Source organism: Nerophis lumbriciformis, linkage group LG02 (genome assembly GCF_033978685.3).
Source record: "Nerophis lumbriciformis linkage group LG02, RoL_Nlum_v2.1, whole genome shotgun sequence".
In the NCBI taxonomy this organism is placed as follows: Eukaryota; Metazoa; Chordata; class Actinopteri; order Syngnathiformes; family Syngnathidae; genus Nerophis; species Nerophis lumbriciformis.
Window position 1 is genome coordinate 2,500,745 of NC_084549.2, and position 11,756 is coordinate 2,512,500.

An 11,756-nucleotide genomic window follows, 5' to 3' on the forward strand; every position below is an offset into this window, starting at 1 on the left:
CTTCATGCTTCCTGCTGCTGACCTGCTCTATGGAGATGGAGATTTCAAGTTCCAACAGGACTTGGCGCCTGCACACAGCGCAAAATCTACCCGTGCCTGGTTTACGGACCATGGTATTTCTGTTCTAAATTGGCCCGCCAACTCCCCTGACCTTAGCCCCATAGAAAATCTGTGGGGTATTGTGAAAAGGAAGATGCAGAATGCCAGACCCAAAAACGCAGAAGAGTTGAAGGCCACTATCAGAGCAACCTGGGCTCTCATAACACCTGAGCAGTGCCAGAAACTCATCGACTCCATGCCACGCCGCATTAACGCAGTAATTGAGGCAAAAGGAGCTCCAACCAAGTATTGAGTATTGTACATGCTCATATTTTTCATTTTCATACTTTTCAGTGGGCCAACATTTCTAAAAATCCCTTTTTTGTATTAGCCTTACACAATATTCTAATTTTGTGACACACGGAATTTTGGATTTTCATTTGTTGCCACTTCAAATCATCAAAATTAAATGAAATAAACATTTGAATGCATCAGTCTGTGTGCAATGAATAAATATAATGTACAAGTTACACCTTTTGAATGCAATTACTGAAATAAATCAAGTTTTTCAAAATATTCTAATTTACTGGCTTTTACCTGTAAATCCCAGGTATTATTATTATTATTATTATCTAGTGGTTGCACTACACGCTTCCTACACACAGGGGACGCTGTGAGAAAGACCACATTGCAACGGTATGGAGACGCTACATCCGGTTGGAAGGCGGAAACCGGAGCGGGACTCTTGAAAAGAACAGTCTGCTTGTGACAGATCGTCTTTATGTCGCCTCTGTGTTTAGGCTTTATATCATGTTTTATAGGGACTTCATTACAATAGCACTACTGTGTTTGGGCTTTATATAATGTTTTATAGGGACATCATCACAATGGCTCTACTTCAGAGGCAACAAAGAGCTATGTAATGACTTGTAACTCGACTAATTGTTTGTTAGCGTTAGCGAGCTAACGCAGAGGGGACAAACTTGAAAGAGCAGGGCGGAAAAGAGTGCAAAAATGCCGGCCAAGAAGCAGACGTCGGCAGCGGCGAACATCTCCAGCTCCTTGGACCTGGAGTCGGAGGACATCAGCCTGGAGACCACCGTGCCCACCGCCGAGGACCTCTCCTCCTCCGACGAGCAGCGGGCGAGCTCCCAGAAGGTGAGCCACCAGCTTGTTTTTATTTATTTTTATTTTTATTTTTATTTTTATTTTTATTTTTATTTTTATTTTTATTTTTATTTTTATTTTTATTTTTATTTTTATTTTTATTTATTTTATTTATTTTATTTATTTTATTTATTTTATTTATTAGGGCCCGCATGGCCCATTGCATAAGGACTCCCAAAGGGAGTCCTTATGCAATGGGACATAAGGACCTATTGAATTTGTAAGGTTTTATTATTATGATACCGGCCGCCTCTTTGAGCACTAATTTGACCCACTTAACATGCTTCAAAACTCACCATATTTGACCCACACATCAGGACCTGCGAAAATTGTCTTTTAATAAAAAAACCGAACCACAAAACTCAAAATTGCGCTCTAGCGCCCCCTAGGAAAAAAAAAACTAGACTGCCTATATCTCCCACTAGGAAGATCGGAGAGACATGAAACAAAAACCTCTATGTAGGTCTGACTTAGACCTAGTTTTCATAATCGTATATCATCGGGCAGAAATCAACAGGAAGTTGGCAATTCCCCCTTCAAGACAAAAAAGTACTAAAAACAGTTACTTTTGCCTCTTTGAGCTGTAATTTGACCCCCTTAACACGCTTCAAAACTCACCGAACTGAACGCACACATCAGGACTGGCAAAAATTGCGATCTAATAAAGAAACCTAACCCCAAATTTAAGAATTGCGCTCTACAGCAATTTTTGAATAAAACGGAGAAAAAACTGCTCCTCGGAAGAAAAAAATGACAAAACTGCCTGTAACACCCACTGGGAAGGTCGGAGAGACATGAAACAAAAACCTCTCCGTAGGTCTCACTTAGACCTACATTTCATAAATTGACAACCCCCAGCAAAAATATACAGGAAGTTTGCTATTCCCCCTTCAACACAACATTTTTGTAAAAACCGGTCACCTTTCTTCAAACATTATCTCCTCTGAGCGCGTTTGTAGTTTCGGCTTCAAACTAACACAAGAGAGAGATTGAACCCTTCTGATTAAAAGTTGGCGAAAGAGTTGTGATACCTGCTCCGGTTTTGATTTTATGACCCTTCAAAGACCCGCTGCACTGATGCTGCTGCGCTGCTGTTTTTTTAAGATGGCTGCTCAAAAGCAGGAAGCACCAACATGCCCACACAATGCAGACAAGGTCGGTACACTAGACAAAAGTCTTGGGACACTTCAGACTAAAAGTATACAAAAGTATTGGGACACTTAGGACTAGCACCTGCCAAATACGCGGGCCCGACCAATGCTGCTTGCAGCTTTAATTTTATTTATTATTTATTTATTTTATTTTTATTTTTAGGGACCGCAATGTCCCTTTGGGACAGAGGACCCTATTGAAATTGTAAGGTTTTATTATTATTAAAGCTGCAAGCAGCATTGGTCGGGCCCGCGTATTTGGCAGGTGCGAGTCCTAAGTGTCCCAATACTTTTGTCTAGTTTTAGTCCCAAGTGTCCCAATACTTTTGTCCAGTGTAAGTGTCCCAATACTTTTGTCCAGTGGTAGTCCTAAGTTTCCCAATACTGTTGTCTACTTTTAGTCGTAAGTGTCCCAATACTATTGTCAAGTTGTAGTCCCAAGTGTCCCAATACTTTTGTCCAGTTTTTGGCTTAAGTGTCCCAATACTTTTGTCCAGTGATAGTCATAAGTGTCCCAATACTTTTGTCCAGTGATAGTCCTAAGTGTCCCAATACTTTTGTCTAGTTTTAGTCCCAAGTGTCCCAATACTTTTGTCCAGTGTAAGTGTCCCAATACTTTTGTCCAGTGGTAGTCCTAAGTTTCCCAATACTGTAGTCTACTTTTAGTCCTAAGTGTCCCAATACTATTGTCAAGTTGTAGTCCCAAGTGTCCCAATACTTTTGTCCAGTTTTTGGCTTAAGTGTCCCAATACTTTTGTCCAGTGATAGTCATAAGTGTCCCAATACTTTTGTCCAGTGATAGTCTGAAGTGTCCCAAGACTTTTGTCTAGTGTACCTACCTTGTCTGCATTGTGTGGGCATGCTGGTGCATCCTGCTTTTAAGCAGCCATCTTAAAAAAACAGCAGCGCAGCAGCATCAGCGCAGCGGTTATTTGAAGGGTCATAAAATCAAAACCGGAGCAGGTATCAAAACTCTTTCGCCAACTTTTAATCAGAAGGGTTCAATCTCTCTCCTGTGTTAGTTTGAAGCCGAAACAACAAACGCGCTCAGAGGGGATAATGTTTGAAGAAAGGTGACCGGTTTTTACAAAAATGTTGTGTTGAAGGGGGAATAGCAAACTTCCTGTAGATTTTAGCTGGGGGTTGTCAATTGAGACCTACGGAGAGGATTTTGTTTCATGTCTCTCCGACCTTCCCAGTGGGAGTTACAGGCAGTTGTGTAATTTTTTTCTTCCGATGAGCAGTTTTTTCTCCGTTTTATTAAAAAATTGCGCTAGAGCGCAATTTTTAAATTTGGGGTTAGGTTTTTTTATTAGATCACAATTTTTGCTAGTCCTGATGTGTGCGTTCAGTTTGGTGAGTTTTGAAGCATGTTAAGGGGGTCAAATTACAGCTCAAAGAGGCAAAAGTGTCTGTTTTTAGTACTTTTTTGTCTTGAAGGGGGAATTGCCAACTTCCTGTTGATTTTAGCCCAAGAATGTACAATTATGAAAGGTAGGTGTAAGTCAGACCTACATAGAGGTTTTTGTTTCATGTCTCTCCGACCTTCCTAGTGGGAGTTACAGGCAGTCTTGTTTTTTTTTCCTAGGGGGCGCTAGAGCGCAATTTTTATTTTTGGGGTTTGGTTTTTTTATCAAAAGGCAATTTTCGCAGGTCCTGACGTGTGCGTCAAATATGGTGAGTTTTGAAGCATGTTAAGTGGGTCAAATTGCAGCTCAAAGAGGCGGCCGGTATAATAATAATAATAAAACCTTAGAAATTCAATAGGTCCTTATGGCCATGCGGGCCCTAATTATACCGGCCGCCTCTTTGAGCTGTAATTTGACCCCCTTAACATGCTTCAAAACTCACCATATTTGACACGCACATCAGGACTGGCAAAAATTTCCATCTAATAAAAAAACCAAACCCCAAAACTCAAAATTGCGCTCTTGCGCCCCCTAGGAAAAAACACAGACAAAACTGCTTGTAACTTCCAGTAGGAATGTCATAGAGACATGAAACACCTCCATGTAGGTCTGACTTAGACCTAGATTTCATACATTGACATCCTTCAGCCAAAATCAACAGGAAGTTGGCAATTCCCCCTTCAGAACAAAAGTTTACTAAAAACAGTCATTTTTGCCTCTTTGAGCTATAATTTGACCCCCTTAACATGCTTCAAAACTCACCATATTTGACACACACATCAGGACTGGCAAAAATTGCCATCTAATAAAAAAACAAAAACCCCAAAACTCAAAATTGCGCTCTTGCGCCCCCTAGGAAAAAACACAGACAAAACTGCTTGTAACTTCCAGTAGGAATGTCGTAGAGACATGAAACACCTCCATGTAGGTCTGACTTAGACCTAGATTTCATACATTGACATCCTTCAGCCAAAATCAACAGGAAGTTGGCAATTCCCCCTTCAGAACAAAGGTTTACTAAAAACAGTCACTTTTGCCTCTTTGAGCTGTAATTTGACCCCCTTAACATGCTTCAAAACTCACCATATTTGACACACACATCAGGACTGGCAAAAATTGCCATCTAATAAAAAAAACCAAACCCCAAAACTCAAAATTGCGCTCTTGCGCCCCCTAGGAAAAAACACAGACAAAACTGCTTGTAACTTCCAGTAGGAATGTCGTAGAGACATGAAACACCTCTATGTAGGTCTGACTTAGACCTAGATTTCATACATTGACATCCTTCAGCCAAAATCAACAGGAAGTTGGCAATTCCCCCTTCAGAACAAAAGTTTACTAAAAACAGTCACTTTTGCCTCTTTGAGCTGTAATTTGACCCCCTTAACATGCTTCAAAACTCACCAAATTGGACACACACATCAGGACTGGCAACAATTGCGATCTAATAAAAAAACCCAACCCCAAAACTCAAAATTGCGCTCTAGCGCCCCGTAGGAAGAAAACACAGACACAACTGCTCCTAGGAAGAAAACTCAGACAAAACTGCCTGTAACTTCCAGTAGGAATGTCTTACAGACATGAAACAAAAACCTCTATGTAGGTCTTACTTAGACCTACATTTAATACATTGACAACCCCCAGCAAAAATCAACAGGAAGTTTCCAATTCCCCCTTCAAAACAAAAGGTTTGTAAAAACCTGTCACCCTTTTTCAAACATTATCTCCTCTGAGCGCGTTTGTTGTGTCGGCTTCAAACTAGCACAGGAGAGAGATTGAACCCTTCTGATTAAAAGTTGACGAAAGAGTTGTAATTACTGCTCCGGTTTGGATTTTATGTGCCGTCAAAGTTGGTCCCGTCCATCGCTGCTTGCAGCTTTAATTTTATTTGTATTTTTATTTAACAACAAACTTACATTTATAATTCACACACAAGTCAAGGCACTTTCAACATCAAGGAAAGAAAACACAAGCAAAACAAATGCAGATAGAGTAATAATGCAAAAAAATATGAAAAGACAAAAAGTTATTTGTATTTTTTTTAATTAAATCAACATCAAAAACACAAGATACACTTACAATTAGTGCACCAACCCAAAAAACCTCCCTCCCCCATTTACACTCATTCACACAAAAGGGTCGTTTCTTTCTGTTATTAATGTTCAGGTTCCTACATTATATATCAATACAATCTGCAAGGGATACAGTCCGTAAGCACACATGATTGTGCGTGCTGCTGCTCCACTAATAGTACTAGCCTATAACAGTTAATTTTACTCATTTTCATTCATTACTAGTTTCTATGCAACTGTTTTTATATAGTTTTACTTTCTTTTTTATTCAAGAAAATGTTTTTAATTTATTTATCTAATTTTATTTTATTATTATTTTAAAAAAAGGACCCTATCTTCACCAGACCAGGTTGTCAAAGAAATTAGATTGTTTAAAGGCTTCTTAAAACCAGGCCCAGTCCAGATGATGTCCAGGTCGGGCTCAGCAACACACACCTTAATTTATGTACACTCAAAATTTGAGTGGACAAAAAGGGTTACCTGAATCACTTTAAATGTGTTTAACAACTACATCATTTTTCATTTATTTATTTATTTCAGGCAATGACATAAAAAAAAAAAGTACTAAGTTGACAACACATAATAATATAAATTAAAGCTGCAAGCAGCGTTGGTCGGGCCCGCGTATTTGGCAGGTGCTAGTCCTAAGTGTCCCAATAATTTTGTCCAGTTTTAGTCCCAAGTGTCCCAATACTTTTGGCAAGTTGTAGTACCAAGTGTCCCAATACTTTTGTCAAGTTGTAGTCCCAAGTGTCCCAATACTTTTGTCCAGTTTTCGGCCTAAGTGTCCCAATACTTTTGTCCAGTTTTCGGCCTAAGTGTCCCAATACTTTTGTCCGGTGGTAGTCATAAGTGTCCCAATACTTTTGTCCGGTGGTAGTCATAAGTGTCCCAATACTTTTGTCTAGTGTACCTACCTTGTCTGCATTGTGTAGGCACGCTGGTACTTCCTGCTTTTAAGCAGCCATCTTAAAAAAACAGCAGCGCAGCAGCATCAGCGCAGCGGGTCTTTGAAGGGTCATAAAATCAAAACCAGAGCAGGTATTAAAACGCTGTTCTGTTATTTTATACACAAGGGTTTAATCTCTCTCCTGTGTTAGTTTGAAGCCGAAACGACAAACACGCTCAGAGGAGATAGTTTTTGAAGGAAGGTGACCGGTTTTTACAAAAAATTTGTTTTGAAGGGGGAATAGCAAACTTCCTGTTGATTTTTGCTGGGGGGTGTCAATTTATGAAATGTAGGTCTAAGTGAGACCTACGAAGAGGTTTTTGTTTCATGTCTCTCCGACCTTCCCAGTGGGAGTTACAGGCAGTTTTGTCATTTTTTTCTTCCGAGGAGCAGTTTTTTCTCCGTTTTATTCAAAAATTGCTCTAGAGCGCAATTTTTAAATTTGGGGTTAGGGTTTTTTATTAGATCGCAATTTTTGCCAGTCCTGATGTGTGCGTTCAGTTTGGTGAGTTTTGAAGCGTGTTAAGGGGGTCAAATTACAGCTCAAAGAGGAAAAAAGTTACTGTTTTTAGTACTTTTTTGTCTTGAAGGGGGAATTGCCAACTTCCTGTTGATTTTTGCCCGAGAATGTACTATTATGAAATGTAGGTCTAAGTCAGACCTACATAGAGGTTTTTGTTTCATGTCTCTCCGACCTTCCAAGTGGGAGTTACAGGCAGTCTAGTTTTTTTTTCCTAGGGGGCGCTAGAGCGCAATTTTGAGTTTTGTGGTTCGTTTTTTTTTAAAAAGGCAATTTTCGCAGGTCCTGGTGTGTGGGTCAAATATGGTGAGTTTTGAAGCATGTTAAGTGGGTCAAATTACAGTTTAATGTGGCGGCGGAAGAATAAAGAATAAAGAATAAAACCTTACAAATTCAATAGGTCCTTATGGCCCATTGCATAAGGACTCCCTTTGGGAGTCCTTATGCAATGGGCCATGCGGGCCCTAATTATTATATAGTGCAAAAGGTAATGTATAGTATGTAATGCATGATTGTCCAGTTTTGCCTGAAAGGGAGTGGGAAGAAAATCATTTATTTAATCCCACCCCCAGTTCTCCATTCAGTGATTATTCAATCAATCAATCAATGTTTACTTATATAGCCCTAAATCACGAGTGTCTCAAAGGGCTGCACAAGCCACATCGACATCCTGGGCTCAGATCCCACATCAGGGCAAGAAAAAACTCAACCCAATGGAATGACAATGAGAAACCTTGGAGGGGACCGCAGATAAAACATCTTGAGTCACCATAGATTTTAAGGATAGAGGTATATTGCTTTGGTGATCTTTTGAAACAGATGTTTTGAACAACAACATTGATACTTTTCATACATTTTTTCATCCGTAAAACAAACTAGGTGACCCGCCAGCTGATCGAGAGGAAGCAGCTGCTGCAGAACGTGGAGCTGCTCAAAATCGAGCTTTCCCGGAAGAACCTGACCATAGACAACATGAAGGCTGACTACATGTCCAAGGTAGCAATCTCATCAGCATGGCTCATTCACCATCTCTACTCCCATTGTTTTGTATCTGCCAGTTGGGATACGAACATTGTTATTGTGTAGAAATATGGGGAAACAAGTACAAAAGTACACTTCATTCATTAACGGTGTTACAAAAAAACAAAAAAACAAACAGCAGCATTGGTGAGGGAGTGGCAGAGACAGAGAGAGAGAGAGAGTTATGATAAACGCGCATGCGTCGCCAGGCTCTGCTTTTTATCCATAGATTTATCACATTTAATGTTTTATTATCTATAGCAGGGGTGTCAAAAGTGTGCCCCGGAGGCCATTTGCGGCCCACAGCTAATGTTTTAAAGGCCCACGGCACATTCTAAAAATACTATTCAAATAAACAAAAACATAACAAAAGTGAAATAAAAAAGCTTAAAGGTTAAATGCCATCCATCCATCCATCTTCTTCCGCTTATCCGAGGTCGGGTCGCGGGGGCAGCAGCCTAAGCAGGGAAGCCCAGACTTCCCTCTCCCCAGCCACTTCGTCCAGCTCTTCCTGTGGGACCCCGAGGCGTTCCCAGGCCAGCCGGGAGACATAGTCTTCCCAACGTGTCCTGGGTCTTCCCCGCGGCCTCCTACCGGTCGGACGTGCCCTAAACACCTTCCTAGGGAGGCGTTCGGGTGGCATCCTGACCAGATGCCCGAACCACCTCATCTGGCTCCTCTCCATGTGGAGGAGCAGCGGCTTTACTTTGAGCTCCCCCCGGATGACAGAGCTTCTCACCCTATCTCTAAGGGAGAGCCCCGCCACCCGGCGGAGGAAACTCATTTCGGCCGCTTGTACCCGTGATCTTGTCCTTTCGGTCAAAACCCAAAGCTCATGACCATAGGTGAGGATGGGAACGTAGATCGACCGGTAAATTGAGAGCTTTGCCTTCCGGCTCAGCTCCTTCTTCACCACAACGGATCGATACAGCGTCCGCATTACTGAAGACGCCGCACCGATCCGCCTGTCGATCTCACGATCCACTCTTCACTCACTCGTGAACAAGACTCCGAGGTACTTGAACTCCTCCACTTGGGGCAAGATCTCCTCCCCAACCCGGAGATGGCACTCCACCCTTTTCCGGGCGAGAACCATGGACTCGGACTTGGAGGTGCTGATTCTCATCCCAGTCGCTTCACACTCGGCTGCGAACCGATCCAGTGAGAGCTGAAGATCCTGGCCAGATGAAGCCATCAGGACCACATCATCTGCAAAAAGCAGAGACCTAATCCTGCAGCCACCAAACCAGATCCCCTCAACGCCTTGACTGCGCCTAGAAATTCTGTCCATAAAAGTTATGAACAGAATGGGTGACAAAGGGCAGCCTTGGCGGAGTCCAACCCTCACTGGAAACGTGTCCGACTTACTGCCGGAAATGCGGACCAAGCTCTGGCACTGAGCATACAGGGAGCGGACTGCCACAATCAGACAGTCCGATACCCCATACTCTCCGAGCACTCCCCACAGGACTTCCCGAGGGACACGGTCGAATGCCTTCTCCAAGTCCACAAAACACATGTAGACTGGTTGGGCAAACTCCCATGCACCCTCAAGGACCCTGCCGAGAGTATAGAGCTGTTCCACAGTTCCACGACCAGGACGAAAACCACACTGTTCCTCCTGAATCCGAGGTTCGACTATCCGGCGTAGCCTCCTCTCCAGTGCACCTGAATAGACCTTACCGGGAAGGCTGAGGAGTTTGATCCCACGATAGTTAGAGCACACCCTCCGGTTCCCCTTCTTAAAGAGAGGAACCACCACCCCGGTCTGCCAATCCAGAGGTACCGCCCCCGATGTCCACGCGATGCTGCAGAGTCTTGTCAACCAAGACAGCCCCACAGCATCCAGAGCCTTAAGGAACTCCGGGCGGATCTCATCCACCCCCGGGGCCTTGCCACCGAGGAGCTTTTTTACTACCTCAGCAACCTCAGCCCCAGAAATAGGAGAGCCCACCACAGACTCCCCAGGCACTGCTTCCTCATAAGAAGACGTGTTGGTGAGATTGAGGAGGTCTTCGAAGTATTCCCTCCACCGATCCACAACATCCGCAGTTGAGGTCAGCAGAACACCATCCCCGCCATACACGGTGTTGATAGTGCACTGCTTCCCCTTCCTGAGGCGGCGGATGGTGGTCCAGAATTGCTTCGAAGCCGTCCGGAAGTCGTTTTCCATGGCTTCCCCGAACTCCTCCCATGTCCGAGTTTTTGCCTCTGCGACCGCTGAAGCCGCACACCGCTTGGCCTGTCGGTACCTGTCCGCTGCCTCAGGAGTCCTATGAGCCAAAAGAAGGTTAAATGTCATTTAGAAAAAGTTGCAATGTTGACTAATAAAACAAAGCTGTTTTTTTTTCTTTCAAACTGTCATTGCTCAAAACATAATATTGAATCAAAATCAATGTTATTATGAATTATTGACCTATCCAAGGTTCCCATTACTTCACATCAAATATTACACTAAGAAAAATATTTTTGGTGGAAGATTTTGCAAATTTGGTAAATGAATAACCCAAAAATGTATATTTTGTTGTTTTCTTACTGTACCGAAAATTAACCGCACCGTGACTTCTAAACCGAGGTACGTACCTAACCGAAATTTTTGTGTACCGTTACACCACTAATAATAACAACACAGACAAAGTGCAAACTAGATAAGAAGTAGTGAAAATGAGTACAAACTAAACATGGGAACACGATTGTTGAATAGAGAATATCCAGCAGTGCAATGTTGTCCTGTGTCAGGTGGAGGAGCTGGAAGAGAAGCTAAACGATGCTCTGCACCAGAAACACGTGCTGACGCTGAAACTGGACAGTCATGTGAAACATGCCCAGGAGGAAAACAGGTAAATGCAAAATGCAAAGACTGCATTATCGCACAAAAAAAAGCACACGTATACATTTTGTCCAGGAAGCACCAGGTCGTGCGGAAACAGGAAGTGGACACCATCGTGCTCCGGCAGCAGCAGCTGGAGGAGGCGAACCGGCAGATGCGAGAGAAAGCCGGAGAGCTGCGGCGCTCACTGAGGGATCTGGACATCTCCCGCGAGCGCCACCAGGAGCTGCGCAACCTCCCCGAGGAAGCCATGACCATTCAGGAGTTTGTAGCGGTGACTGCGCCTACTGCCGCCGCGCCCCGTGCTCCCTGTTTATTTTTTCTTCATTCATTTTCTCCTTTTTTAAATGTCGGCAGGTGCGATTTTACGAGGCGATGACTCCTTTGAAGGCAGAGCTGGCTGAGGTCATCGTGAAGAAAGACACTTTGAAGGAAGACGTGGACACACAGCGGACTCAGATGAAAGCCCTGCTGGAGGTAGTGCACTCACCCACACGCTGAAGGGAGTCCTCCCCTCACACACGTGTAGAACACACTCCAGTCATTTTGATAGTAGGCTAATATAGACACTTACATCATGTGTTGTCTTCATTATAACA

At 43.0% G+C, this 11,756-nt stretch overlaps 1 protein-coding gene across 1 annotated transcript in view; it reads left to right on the plus strand.

Moving 5' to 3' along the window:
• The first annotated feature begins 768 nt into the window (after positions 1 to 768).
• pibf1 (progesterone immunomodulatory binding factor 1) overlaps positions 769 to 11,756 on the plus strand; it is a 137,895-nt gene continuing 126,907 nt past the window's right edge. The window contains exons 1-5 of the mRNA XM_061927332.2: positions 769 to 1,197; positions 8,187 to 8,303; positions 11,067 to 11,167; positions 11,233 to 11,431; positions 11,515 to 11,634. Of these exons, the coding sequence (XP_061783316.2) occupies positions 1,054 to 1,197; positions 8,187 to 8,303; positions 11,067 to 11,167; positions 11,233 to 11,431; positions 11,515 to 11,634 (681 nt within the window). The 5' untranslated portion in view covers positions 769 to 1,053. The remainder of the gene's footprint in view (positions 1,198 to 8,186; positions 8,304 to 11,066; positions 11,168 to 11,232; positions 11,432 to 11,514; positions 11,635 to 11,756) is intronic.